This window comes from Falco peregrinus, chromosome 7 (assembly GCF_023634155.1).
Source record: "Falco peregrinus isolate bFalPer1 chromosome 7, bFalPer1.pri, whole genome shotgun sequence".
Taxonomy (NCBI): Eukaryota; Metazoa; Chordata; class Aves; order Falconiformes; family Falconidae; genus Falco; species Falco peregrinus.
In genome coordinates, this window is record NC_073727.1 from 6,825,697 (window position 1) to 6,840,972 (window position 15,276).

At 37.6% G+C, this 15,276-nt stretch overlaps 1 protein-coding gene across 1 annotated transcript in view; it reads right to left on the minus strand.

Moving 5' to 3' along the window:
• The window catches only part of WDR64 (WD repeat domain 64), a 77,019-nt gene extending 67,615 nt beyond the window's left edge, over nucleotides 1-9,404 (minus strand). Inside the window, 5 exon segments of the mRNA XM_055810471.1 lie at nucleotides 6,194-6,246; nucleotides 6,249-6,286; nucleotides 6,288-6,321; nucleotides 6,971-7,128; nucleotides 9,328-9,404. Coding sequence (XP_055666446.1) covers nucleotides 6,194-6,246; nucleotides 6,249-6,286; nucleotides 6,288-6,321; nucleotides 6,971-7,128; nucleotides 9,328-9,404 — 360 coding nt within the window.
• Nucleotides 9,405-15,276: the final 5,872 nt, after the last annotated feature.

Here is a 15,276-nt window from a genome sequence, read left to right on the forward strand (position 1 = left end):
TGGCTTCAGAATCAACCCCTGGTATATGCCACTAGTGACTTGCCTCCAGCTGGATTTTTATCACTTACGGGTTCAGCCAGTATTCTTTCCACCTCACTGCCAACTTATTTAACCCATACATTGTCACCATGTATATGAGTATGTTATGGGGGATAATGTTAAAAACCTTACTAAAGAACACTGCCCAAAGAAAGGGCATCTTAGAAATCCCTTACAGCTGCATAAACTACTTCTGCTGACTCTTAACATGGAGACAGGGGATCCTAACAAGCCCCATAACCCCATAACGTCTACCAGAGGTTGACAAAGACAATAAAAGATGAAGCACAATGCAATTTATACATCTTTCAGATGGTTGTCACTAAAAAAAATAGAGCTTTCAAAGTGCCAACTGCACTTGGGAAAGAGATGCAGAGGTCAGTTTCCTCAGTCATTAATAAATGATAGCTGTTAGACTGTCCAGGATAAGTCTTATAAATCTTCAAGCCAGTGAATAACTAAGGGGGGATTCTAATCTAACTAAAAAGATTTAAAATTACTGTAGTGTCTTTTTAATAAAGAAGTGTCCTCTGAGTAGGGGTATACTATGGTGCAGACTGCTGGAAACAGGAAACCCTTGAACAGGGAGATACTTGATAAAGAGAAACATCAGGAAGATAAAGAAATAGGAACACTTATACAAGGCCATGATCTTTTAGGTCATGGAAATATATTTGGATGATTTTGTCAAGCTGAAGAGAAGCCAGATATGGAGAGGTAAAATTGAAAACTAGATCTGTGAGAGTAGGAAGAGAGGAACAAAGGGTCAGGGATAGAGTTCTGGGAAAGGTGGGTGAGACAGAGGTCATAAAAGAGAAATATCAAAGGAACAAAGGAAGTGTATCCCTCTTCTTTGACTTTCAAGATTGAGGGCATGCTCAGCAGTGCCAAAAGCAGCAGGGGAACTCAGAAGAACAGGGATGAAATACAGTCCCTTTAGAAAGAAAAAAAATCATTAAAACTCTGGAGCAGCAGAAACCATAATAGCTATTCAGGATGTTACAGAAAGTATCTGTTAGCAATGAAACATTTGAAAAATTAAGTGATAAAAAGGAAGCTGAAGCAAGATCAAGACTACTTACATTGCTCACATGGAGTAATTAATGGGATGTCCAAGCTGCAGTTTATAAATGTAATTTGTCTAACGTAACTAGTAGGTTAATGAACATTATAAGAACAAATTATCAGGTAAGGGAGGCATATCTGTCCCTTTCACCATTCTCTCAAACAACAGCTGGTCTCAACTAGAATACACAGAATACTCCCCAGTCTTAAAAGGCCAACCATTTCAATAGAGTTTTCAAGCATGTAAAGAAGCAGATTTGCTTTTTTGTTGTTTGTTTCAGAACAAGAAAAGTTGCCCTTAGAAGGAATGAATAGGCTAAGGAGGATGAGAAAAGCAAGTGGGACTTAGACTGGTCAAGTGTTAAATAGAATCAACTTAAAAAAAAATAAAAAAAGAGAAAGAGCTGCAGATATGGGTGGAAGGAAAAAAAACAAATGGTCTATGATCCTCACCAGTAAGTAAATGTGTACATCTCTGAATGTCAAGAGGTGAAAAAGAGATGAGGAGACTTTAGAACATTCATAAGCCTGTGGCAGTTAGAAGAACAAAGAACACTGGGTTCAGTCCTGACATTAGTAACTCTCCAGGACTACCTGAACCATTTTGAAACTGTAGTTTGTCAGAGAAACAAAATTTAAAAAGGCCACCACCATGTGATATGTAGGATACAAACCAATCCCATTTTATTTTATTAGAACTCATTCAAATAAGCCTGGAAATTACTGCTTTGATCTAATCATCACAGACAGGATGTTAACATAATTACAGTAGATCAAAAGCTGATGCTGAAGTTATGGTTGATGTAAATTGGGCTTAGACAACAATCAAATGATCAATGCAATGATTATTCTGTTTCACTGTAAGCTAGATCAGGAGTCAGCAATTTTCTTAATTCAGATTTCATTTCTTACTCTATGCCAAAAATATAAAACAAATCTTATCCCTTTTTTCCTGAGTTAAGCTTTATGTTCCTAAATGTAGATAGCTTTAATGCATATCACCATTAGACTTCCCGCTAAACAGAAAGGGAAAAAAAGGCAAAAAATTCACTGCAGCTTTTTTTATGCCATATATTTCAAACTGTGCTGGATAAGGCCATGTCAAGGTGAAGAAATCAGTGTCAGATTGAAGCTGATTCAAACAGTCTGATCTTTTTCTATTTCATAACTGAATTATTACTTCCATCATAGATGGATTGCCAGTTACTTATGTTAAATATTTCTCCCCACAAGAGAAAATAAATAAAAAACCACATTAACACTTTAATCAAGACTCTTTTGAACAGAGAAATAACAAGTATTTCCATTTCACTACCTGCGGCACTTGTACAGTCTCATTGATATCCATCCTACATGAAATTTATGCTGTGAGATACTGAAGATTCATTGAACACCACACTCCTCTTTTTTCAAGAAAGTTTATTCACAGGACATTTTAAAAAGCTGTCATTAGTCAGCTCACACTTGGAAAATTTGAGGGATGATCATAGAAAGGGTTCTGGGGAAGTTTTTCTCAGGCAAATCCCACACATTTCATAAGGAAACTAAAGGGGCTTCACGTCTTTTATTTGACCCCCATACTGTACTTGTTTGTGTAATTATATAGCCCAGGTAACTAGTCTGATTGCACTGGAAACTCAAGTAAGGTTTTGGAGTAAAAGATACTCCAGTAAACAAACAGAGCTTCCTTCAGTTCTTTTATAAACTAGTGAGCCTGAACATAGTTTGCTACTACTCTGCTTCCCTAAACAAAGGACTGTCATTCTGACAGTCACCATGAATTGGTCCCTGCATCATACCCCTAGTGCATGACTCTATCTAGGATCTGGGTCTAGCTTGCCACATCTATACAAGAGGTTATGTCACCTCTCTCCAATCCCACACAGAAAGCAGTAAGAAGTTTGAGAAGAACTAGAAAATTTTGACTAGCACAAGGGTTTAACTGGTGTTGTAATCACGCAGTACTTCAGCATGTCTGATGGCAGCTGGCCATTTCAAGAGCTTAGCTTGTGTATCGTGCGCCAGCAGAACCAGAAATCTTCCCCCCATCCCTGCCCCTATTTTTAGACAGATTCAAAGAAATGCTGAGCAAAGCCAGGGCTTCACCTTTATGCATTCTTTCGTGTTGAAAAAAGGAGGGAAGGAAGAAGGGATGACGTGCAAGTAGGAGACATGCAAAGATAAAAGATTTCAAATTTACCTCTCGCAAGGTGAACTTAATAACAGAGGAACTGGATGTGGTCTAAAGTTCTATCTGTTAAAGAGGGCTTGTAAGGCACATTCACTAGAAGGCAGTTATATAATGTTTGATGTTCTCTACAGCTATTTCCCCCAGGCCTTCCTTGAAGAAAATCTTTAATGCCTGACTTAAGCAAAGTTTGTGAGTAATGTGACATTGTAAGTAAAAACAATGTTAAGAGAGGTATTAACCAGAAAGGTTCTCATACAGAACCTTATTAAATTGAAAGGACCGAACAAACTGTTTCTAGAATAGTATTAGGAAATTACTTGGTGGCAATTGTCAATAACATGTAAAGAACAGGTGTTGGGTATCTTCAAGGTTCAAACAAAGTGGTGTTCCAGTGTAATCTAAACTGGAACTAGGCTACTGAATTTATAGTTCATGCCTTGCCTTGTGGCTTTAAGCCCAGCAAGGGCTTGCCATATATGCAATTCCACCAATGCTATCGATAGGAAAGTTATTGTGTGCTGGAAGTTATGTCCCCTCGGCCCAATTCTGCCTTCAGGTAAAAAACAAACAAAATTTTGTAGTAGCATATGATGACAGATGCTTCTAATACAGATTGGCTCAAACAATGTAAAAACCAGTCAGTCTTACAGAACAGTTGCTTGAAACACTGTCCATGAGAAACACCTTAATAAAAGACGCTTTCCTTAAAGCAAATGTTCATTTCTTATAACACATGCAAAAAGAGCACCGTGTTTAAAAGAAACAAGACAAAGTACTTTTTCACAAAACCTGTAAAGCTGTGGATGCTATGTGAGTATCCTTTTTTGGTGGTTTCAGAAGTAATTTACAAATATATAGATTAAAAGTCCATCAAGAGATACTAAACGTAGAGCGCAGCTGCAACTCTGGCACAGGAAATCCTTAAGCAATGTGCAGTCAGAAGCTAGGAGGGGTAAACCAGATCTACTATTTCATAGTTACTTCATTCTTACACACTTTTTCCAAAGATTTGCTATTTACCACCAGTAGAGACAGAAAAATGGTTCTCACCCATCTACAGACTCAAAAAATAGATACAGAATCCTCTGGGTAAAAAACCTCTCTGCTAAAATACTGCCATAGCTCTAATGCTTCACATTTAAGTAAAGGCCAGATTTATCCCTGTGAAAAGGGGAAGAGGAAGGAGAGGAAGGAGAAGAAGCATTTTTGATGGCTTAGCTAAAGATAGACTTCTCCTCAGAGCAAAAATTGCATGCTGTAGTCATAAGAATTTTGCGTTTTGTCAAGAAGCCTGAGGCCAATGCATACCACTGAAGTAGTTCAGAAGAAGATCTGGACATACTCAGGCTCCACGCTCCAGATCCTACTGCCTTGTCAGGAATCTAGTATATCAAACTTTGTTTGATGATAAGCAGTTCTGGTAGACATCACTGCTCTTTCACAAAAGAAGCAGAAAAAATGTTTTTATTTAGTTAGGTCATACTTTACCATGTATTCTTGTGCATCTGCATAATAGGCTCCAGGATCTTGGTTCAGAGAGAACAGGGACCAACTTCCTCAACTCAGGTAAACCAGTAGAGCATAATTAATGTTTAATAAGAATTTTGATTTGCAAATTCAGCTGGTGTGCCAAACATGTAGGGGCAGGAAAGAAAAGCAGTTCACCTACAAATAAAAATGTAACCTACCTAGGCTTTATTTAATTCATTCTAATTAATCTTTCTTCTCAGACCTCCAGTGGCGTGACTTTATAAGGATGGATACCTCTCAGGGTTGGAAAGAGTTGAATAAGGAAAATTATACATATTTGGAATAAAAAATAGTCCTGCTTGCTGAAATTACTGGACTCATTTTGTCGCCAGCACAGTATAAGCAAATCTTGCTCTTAAGAATCTGCTAGAATTAGCAGTGTGGATTCTCTCATGTGTTAAGCCGTTTTGTATGATATATTTAGAAGTCTGAAATTAGCCAGAGATAGTCAGCAGAAAATCCTATCCAGGGAATTTCTTAGCAAAAATCTTGTAGAGACAATGCTGTCATTTGCAAAATACCGCCCTGTTCACTCATGTGAAAAAAGGGGGAAAAGGCAGGGCTTAGCAAAGGTCTTCCATGCTTAATCTTTCACAGACACGACAGCCTGAAAGAGCTAGTCTTCAGTCTAGTGAAATACGTTAGGCATGCCTCTAGGGATTATTTTCATATTTACAATTTACACTGACTACTGATCTTCTGACGCTTAAGCTTCACATTCCAGGTTTTAACACTAGGAGCATAGGATTTTTCTTACTTAAACTAAAATTATAATAGCATAAGGCACAGAATAACACAAGCTAGAAAGAGCTAAACTTTTATAATATTACAAACTCCTTCAGCTCTCAAGACACATACCAGAATGTCTGTCACCACTCAAATTCTACAAGAGAAATACCAAAGACAGATTTTACCCTCTTATCTTCAAATGTCTTCCCTGGAAACTTGCATTTAATCAACAAACGAAGACATGCAAGTTTCTAAATTGTTTACTATCAAACTAAGTATGGAACTCCTTTCTCAGCTTGTTAGGATTAAACATCACTTCCTGAATAGGATAACAGCAACAAGTCGGTTACTGTAAGCCAGTTTTCAATCTAGCTTTGTCTAGATCAATGAAAAAAAGAAATTTTATTTAATTTTCTAGCTTCAAAGGCATAATGGTTTTGCAAATTTTTTTATTATGATTTTTTTTTTTTTTTTAGGAAATGAATGGCAGGATAAATAACCACATGAGAGTGCCTCATTATGCTACAGAGCTCATGAACAACAGACTCATGAACAACACACAATCAACAGCTAAATACTGTTACTTTTAAAGATTTTAATTAGTTATTTATATTTAATACAAGTTTTAGAAATCCTTACCTTACACTACTCTGGCCTGCCATCAGGATTGCTGCTAATCTTCCTGAAAAGGCCTTAATATTATGATCCTTGACTTCTGGACCAAAAAGTGTCTGTGGTTTTACAGAACTTACCATAGTCTATCTCATCTCTATGGGAGGAAAACCATCCAGAATTAAAACCTGGCAAGCTACAGCTTCCTTTCTTATCCCCACTATTTCCTGTTTTATTTCTTCAATATCAATAGCATGCAAGTTCTAGCTTCTCACACCAAAGCATTTAAAAAAAAAAAAAAAAGTTGTATCTTCATGTTTAGTCTTTTCAAAACTAGCTGATTTGCAATGCATAACAGGAAACAGGTAAAAGAACAGGTGAAAAATTCTCACCTCTTCTTTCTTCCCCTACTTTCATACCACCATTCTGGTTTGTTGGATATGAATCTGATATCAGTCTGATATAAAGGTTATCCTGTCATGCAACAGTAGCCACTTGCACTGAGAAAAGCAAACCTCTGCCCTCATTATTTACAAGTAAGCAACTGGATTTATATAAATCATTGAGTTTGTGCTTATGCTAACTTGTATATGTGGCAACCCCACCAATTCTGTTTGTCAGCATTGTAATTTGACCAGAAGTCCTACCAGGAGGAGAAAAACACTCTTATAGTGCAATCTGCCTATTTCCTGTACAAATTAAGAAGTTACAGTCTGAACATTAATTTGATTTTTTTAATAGTCTTGTCTCTCTGACACCTTCTCTCCATATGAATAATTACACCTTCCCATCAGAAAGAGTAACTCTTAACATCATCTTTCATACACAAGCCTAATCTCTCCTTTGTTGTCTGGATTACTATTTCTTCAACTAGTTTCTGGAACTGCTTCAAAGCATTCTTGAAATCCAGCAATTCAAGAGCAGAGTAACTATCCTTATCACAACCCTTCTTTTCAGACATCCTTTATTGACAGAGGACAAGTGAAAAGGAAGAGCTCTTCCTTATAGCCTGGTCCAAGCCCTGTTTCGCTCCTTAAATCTTGAATTCCCACATAAATTCATATGAGATGCAGCTGCATGATAGGTATACCAAGCACTACATAACAAAGAAGAGGTGACACTGGCTTAGCATCTCAAGCTGGCAAGCATAGGTAGTAAACTGTTGATGTCACAACCCTATTACATCACAGAATGCTACTTGCTGAGCAGCCCTAGGTCATGAATGAGGATCACTAACAACCTGGCATGTGAGATTATTTCATGGTATCCCGTGCCGCTGGTGGTTGAACAGACATGAACTTTCTCAGTTCCAGAGCCAGACAAGGATTTCGTCAGGGTTCAATTCTGCTACAGCTGGCACTGCTTTAGCAATATGAGATCACATTCTCCAGTAAGAATACACCTTTGAGACTAGCTGTTGCAAGTTTATTATATCTTTCAGACTTTTGTATGGAGTGAGGTGATTATATCAGTCATCTCTAAATTTCGTATTGTCTTCTTATGCTTTGGATTATTTTCAAGTTTTCTGCCAGAGGCTGCACACCAACTAACACAGTTAGGAACAGCTGAAATTGTGGATTCCCTTGGATGCACACATTATTTGGTAAAGAACAACAGAGCCAGTTCTCCATCTATATTAGCTTTGTGACAGGAGAACTGAGACCAGCATGATGATATTCTACCATGTGCTAACCCTGCAAGGCTCGACCAGGGATCTCAGTCTGGGTGGGGATACCTGGTTTTACAGTAGCAATAAGAGCATTTTACCAGGGATGTTAAATTATGAATCATTGTTCACATAGTACAAAGAGGCCAAAGACATACAATTCAATCCCAAAAGAACTAGAAAGGCACTTGTGACAGTTTTTGGAAGTAACACGGAATGTTTGCTTCCTTACTAAATCTCTCTCTATTTCTTGAATAAATATATTCAATATATATATACCTTGTCATCCTCTTTATTTTATTCAAAATCCCTAGTCTTTGAACTAGAACTTCTGTCCTAGAAACCCAATTAGCCTGCAGAAATATTTTTTTAATTGCATAAATCATTATGATTAAGACTGCAGAAAATCCAGTGATGGAGTGGTGGAGTTTTAGTTATTTTGAACTGTTCAGCTGCCTCTCCCTTAAACTCTCACAGCCATTCAAACTCCCTTTACTTGCCTTACTTAATTTCCAGTCAAGTTACTGTTTCTTTCTTTTTCCCTAACATACAACTAATAAACTCAGAGATTAAGCACTGGCTCTTAACGTATATGTGTGCTGGGCCAAGGCTCAGCTGTATGTCTTAAATGGTTACTGTTTTGAAAAGGGTCTGCATTTAACTCGCACTGAAGTTCAGCCAGGATCTTAAAGTCAGACTATTCCTATACCAAGGTACCCCAAGGACCATTCTGGTTTTTGTTCTTGAGACATACTTTAAAAAAAAGCAGGATAGGGCTATTCAGAAAGCAAACCTGCAGCTACCGCTTTCTTTTGAAAGTGGCAGCTCAGAACATCCACTAACTAACCAAAATTGTTCGAAATGCTACCCGATGTCTTGAGATCAGACATAATTTTTGCCCTGCGAGAGCACCAGTCTCTCTGTTATATCTGCGTTATCTTTCCATCCTACCGGATCTTAAATTCTTTACTGAACAGAAGAACCCTAGGGTATCCTACTGGAGTGGTGGAAAAGTGAATTTATTTTTCCTCTAGCTGAAAGAGAATTAAATATAAAACTATCCTCTGCATGTGTAATATAGTGGCTACTGAAGAAAGAGCTAAAGAATCAAGTTTCATTATTTAATTAGAAAGGAATGATGTAAAAAGCTGCCCTCAAAGAAAGGTTCAGTGCAGTGAATTTTAAGGAGGAAACATTTTCATGAAAAACCAGGTGTTTGAAAAAGGAATTTTACAGTTTGCACCTGTGACCAACAGTAGTCTTCTATTGAGTAGCAGTCACAGTTTAAAAAAAAAGCTATATGTATTGGTAATTAATATGTTAGTTAATTTGGATCATGCTATGATCAAGATTCTCTGCATGTGGAAGCTAGTTATCTTTCTCAGGGTTCTGGATTCTGTGCTGCACCTCAGATGAACCACTTTCAGTTCCCACAACCACTTACTGAATCTGATCCCTTACGCCTGAAAACATTTTGCAAGTTGTAAAGGTTTACCATTTCTTGACACTGCCATGTGAGGCAGTGTGTTCTACCGTGAAGTCAGAACTGTGTTCTTGTCTTGGCTCTGCCATTTTTTTCTTTCTCAGTAACCTTATTAGGTTGCTAAAATCTACCTATAAACCAGGAACAACATCCCAACCTTGAATTAGTTCCTTTAAAGTATTATTAATCCTTGTAAGTTAATGCCCACCTTTTATGTGTGTGGTATCCGTCGTTCCCTTTGTATCACTACACTATGCTGACATAAAATTCTGGCACCTTTCTGCTTATCACACTACTCCCATGTCCACTGCACATTTACATAAATATTATTAGCATAATAAATATAACTGAACTGTAACTGAATGTGAACAAAATTGTTCATGGTGTTAGCTATGCTTAAGCAAACATGCATTTACATTTGTTCTCTGATCTTCCAGTTTGTGAAGTCATTAATTCAAACTCATTAACACAATCACATATTTTTGTGATCAACAAAATTAAGTACTTCAGAGAAGCACATCAGTGATAACAAGTAAGCGCTGGCGTCTTCTGCCATTCATAAAAAATGGAGCTTATGAAGAAATCACAAGGAAAGTTGTCCCTCTTTTTATTCACCTCACCAAAGTAACTTACATAATCCTACATGATTTTCATTTTTATACCAGTGCAGACGTTAGTGCTCTATTAAGCAGATGATTAAGTCTTAGATGAGAAAATCTGACTAGAACAGGCAGGCCAAAACATCCCCTTTGACCCTAATTAGTGTCCTTGCTCCCAAATTTAACAAAGGCTTCATGAATTCATAAAGTTTAAATCCAGAAGAGACCTTGACATCTTCTACTTTCACCTCTTCTATGTTACAGATCATTAACTATCAGCCATTTATCACTATAATGAGCCAAACACAACTCTGTTCTAAAGCATAACTTGCGGGAAGGTATCAAGGTTTAATCTGCAGATGCTAAGAGATAGAGAGAATCCATCATATTTGTTCCAAAGGTTAACTGCTCACATTGCTAAAATTTAAGCCTCCTGATTGAAATTGTGTGACTTCAGTTTCCGTTCAGCAGTTGTTAGAATGTCTTCACTGATTTAGAGTAATAGTTGTTATATTCTCTTACTAGGGGCCTTTGTACCTGAATTACTTCTCCACCTTTTTTCCCTCTTGTTAATTAAAGAAGACTGAACTCTCTGCTTCCCACTGCAACACTCTCCTTCAGGCCTCAAAATAATGTTTGTGATTCTTTTTCACATTTTTCAGCTTTTCAGTGTTTTTAAAGAATGCTGATGCCATGTTGCTGTGCTATACCATAATATGAAAATCGGTACTCTGGTCAAATAGTGAGTTTCAGTCTATTTGTTAAAATCACTTTTCACTAGACCACACAGATCAATCTCTTTGTATTCTTCTTTAGCTATTGATCTCCAGATCAGCTTTTCTATTAGTTCACTGAAGGCTGACGACAAGCTCTTGGTCAAGGCTTTCCTGAATTGCTGTGCATGGAGTCTTTGCATTATGGATATTCTGTAGTTGAAAGGAAAGGAGAAATTATATTTTACATCTATTTGTGGCTATCTAAAGGATTGATATTAATTATACATGGTTTAAGACTATCAAAATTGCTTATTTGAAAAAACAGATAAAGACCATATTCGTCACACACACATGAGAAAATCAGATGAACAACATTTTTGAAACATAGGGAAGACAGCAACTTGGTATCAAACAATATTACTAAAAATAATGCAGGGAAGTGTCTGTATGAAATAGTCCTTCAGGGAAAGTGGTGTTTCAAGATATGCTACCTAACATGAGCAATCCAACTGCATGAAGTTCTATTATTTCCACTGGGAAGAGAACAAAAGTCTCTGGGTACTACTGCTCAACAGCAATGAGTATGTCTTTCAATTAGAATAAGGAAAACAGTTTGGCAGAGAAAAGCAGCACTGATTTCTGGAAAACGGAGAAGTAGCTTGAGGATGCATTTTTGCTAGTTCCAAAAGTAATTCTCCAGGAAAATGTTCCCCTGGTGTGTCAAAGCACTCAGTGGTTGGTCCGGATACTGTATCTTGGTCAGAGTTATGGTGTATTTGGTATATTGCTTCCAGCTGAATCCTGGTTATGCAGTGTTTCCTGCTGATTAATTTTTCCAGTCTGTGTCATCTAAGCTTGTTCGACATCAGGCTGCATTCTCATTTCCAAATTAATAGCAGCAGTTTAAGGTTTATGAAAGGTATTAAACATCCACCCTTGGAACAGAACAGTAAAGAACAGAAAGCTATGTTTTGTTGTCTTCCAATCACCCATGAAGAAACCTCATGTTATATAGCATAATGAAAATACATGGAACCCCCAAGTAAGGAACCATTGCTTTCAGTACCAGCTGATTCTGTTGTCTTTGATGTTTAGACTCAAAAAAAATGTACAGTACAAAATAAGATGTGATGACTAAGTGGACTGACACAGGAACTGCATTAGAAGATAAGCAAAGTCTAAAAAGGTAAGTCAATATTAAATTGATGAGTAACAGGAATTCCTTGCATTAAGTCTACATGTAAGTCTACAGGAGCATTAACTGAATGAAAAGCATTTTCCTTCCTCTCTCCTTTACAGATACTGTGGAAAGCGCTGGATATGGAATATGGTAATGTTTACTCAGAATTCAAAACTCCCAACTCTCCTCTTCTTACCATGTAATCCTCTTAGTCTCCACTATTGGAAATTCTCAGACCAGTACAAAGTTGATGATATGTATGTCTGTAATGGGTGCAAAGAACAGCTACAGCAAGCCCATTGCAAGATTAGCAGCTCGTTTGAAAAATCGTTTTCAGTCTTTATCTCAAGAAACTGTTATGAGTCTATGAAATTCTGTGCAAGTTTTAAAATTCTGACCATGTCATTTGACAGCACATAACAAATAACCCAAAGCTACTGCAGAAGACAAGCCAGCAAAAGGCGATATATCTCCTTTCCTGCCTCTACCAGGTTGCCAGTCACTCTTTCTGGTAGTCTCATTCAAAGACAAATTGTCCCCAAGTAAAATGATGGCTCAGAATAGCCCAAAGAAAACACAGTAGATCTAAAATGGCCTTAGTTGTTCTTAAAGAGGCTCTGGCACATAAGAGACTTTGGTTCTGACTCTGATTTTCGTTGCTTGAGTTCAGAGCAGCTAAACTCTTCTCCGAGTAGTATGGGGTTGGGCAGTCAACTCTTCATTAATTTTAGCAATGTAAAAATTAAAGTTTTCCCTTGAAACTAGATCGAAGTGGTGCTATCAAGTTCACATTTACATGAGCTCACTATCTTTTCTACTGACTTCATTCTTCACTTTGCTTTTGCCATATTATTGCCCCATGAGCAGCACCACGTTCCTTGCTATGAAGAGCATTTGCATTCCGTGTCACTAACAACAGTTGAAATGACCAGGTAATAACTTTAAAAATCATTATTGCCTATGCAATATTTATTGATTTGTATGTTGGACTCTGGAAAATGACAACAGGCCAGTGAGTTTGCAATTATTTTCACTTCATGTCTGTCACAGTAACAAGAAGCTGCAGCATAGGGATGAACTCCTATGGAAGGCTATTCCTTTAAAATAAACCGTTTATATCACAGCTGAAATTCACAGGATTACTGTTGCCAAACCTAGTGTAACTGGTCTTTACAACGTTAGTGTTTAGGGTTCAAGCTGCCCTATGAGCTGTGTCTATACAACCAAGGCAGGTATGACGTCAGCAGATACAAGTATGTATCACCACTTGTTTTAATCTACTTAGCAAGAAACAGGTGTCACAGAAGCATCAATATGCATCTGCCACCACAGTTCCACACAGGTTTGTATAGACAAGATGAAGTTCATCTCACCTAATTTAAGCATCTAGAAGTTAATTATTGAAGCCACTGTATATGCCAGTCAATAAAAATAAAACACCTTCAGGAGCACCTTAAGCACCTGGTCTTGGGTGCTTAACTTTTCAGTACATTCTGTAGGTGAGATGAACCACACCTGCAGCTAGTACAGCTATTTGTACACATGCCAGGTATACCAGTGTAATTTCCAGCTGTAGCACAGATGTTCTGACAGCATCTCCTCACCTCCTGGGATTGCCCATTTGGGTCTCCTCCCTGCTGCAAACACTTGTGCTTGCTTCAGTGAACCATGTTTGAGCCAAACACTTTACTCAGTCCAGACTGTTCTCAGATTCTTGCAACTTTTCCACTTTGCTTGCTTTTTGATTTAAAATTCACATCCCAACATGGACTAGATTGTATAGCTAGGATTACAAATTCTGTAGAATCAAGCCCTAATTCTGAACTTTTGTCATTAGGCTTGTGCATTTTTTTCTTACATATTTCACTATCAACAGATGTAGATCTATATTAATAACCTTGTTTTAATGCCAAGTGCTTAGGAACAGATGAAAGGTTTCTTCTGTCTAAAAACTCACCCTTGCTCTATAGATATACACTGCAGCTATATATAGATACAGCGAATAATAACTTGGCTAAATGATTTTTTTTTTTTGGCTAATCTTTAAGGCTAAAGAATAGCAAAGAGAACGTGCAAGGAAACAAATGCCAGGAGAAGTCTTTAAAATCCAAATTAAAAAGCAGAAGCCAGGTAGGCAGGGTTTGGGGGAGGGGGGTGGTGGTGGTGGTGTTTTGTTTCCTTTCAGAGGACTGCAGTCTGGCTGTCTACCATGCCCTTTGAAATAATAAGCTTTACAAAGTTCAAAACAGACAGCAAAACCCCAGCATCATCTGATTCCTGAAACACTGAGTATGGAAAAAACCCCTTCTCTTTTCTGCTCACTTTCTGCTTGTCAGGGAAGAGCCTGCCACTTGAAAGTATGCTAGCAGAAGATAAAGACAGAAAATGAGTGAAAGCAACATACAAATGAATGAACAAACAGGAAATGAAATAGGTCTCTTGAATGCCTTAAAACACACTTTTTCCACTCAACAATGTTCTCACTGCAAAAGCCCTGACATTTTTGAGGGTATAGTTAGAACTGGGAGTCATGGTTTGTGGTTTGTATTTCTACACAAGGTTGGAGTGTGGCAGCAACCTTGGCACTTTATTTATTCCGCTTCAGATTCTTCAGCTCTAACATGTGGGTGACACTCACTGCTCTGACGTCCTGAAACATTTCAAATTGCTAAATACAGCAAAGGCAGGGAACTTTTGAAGACAGTCCCAGACATTGGTAGACTTCCCAGTTTTGAATGATTATTTCCACAGCTGGCTTTTAAGTTTTTTTCTTATACATGTGTAAGCATATATCTCCACACACATACATATAGCCCATCTGCAAATTTACAGCCAATGCATTCTCCCATCCCATGTAAATTGTGCGTTAACAGATAACATATTAAAAGGACCGTTGCCAAAGTGATCTAGGAAGTCCTTGGGAGTTTCAAGGACTGTTTGTACAGTACAGGACTGGGGACCTTCTATTCTAGCTTCTTGTTGTACTGCTTTAATCCCATGAGCTCAGCTACATATATATTTAGTACTTTGAGCTGAGACACACCTCCAGTAAACCACACACATACACTTCCAGAAATGCAGATACTGGATTGTGGTTTCTCCTTTCATGCAACTGTAAAAGTAAAGGTAAAATCCTTTTTGCAGCATTGCCATTAATATGCATGCATGTTTGATGAACAGTCTGGTCCAAATATAAAATAGTGTTAACATGAAACACTGCAAAGCAGATGCCTGTGTTTCTTAGAATATTTCAGCTTTTTAATTGCATGAAAATTTAGAAAAGGATTGGCTAATGCATTAATTACATTATTAAAACCATAGCTGCATTGGATCTAGACAGTGTTAGGTAAAACAGGTGCTGGACTAGAATTAGGAGTCAAGGTTCTGTTTCTAGCTTTGCCTTTGACCTGATGATAGAATAACACAGCATTTCTTTTTGTTGTGCCTCATATGAATAGTGACACTG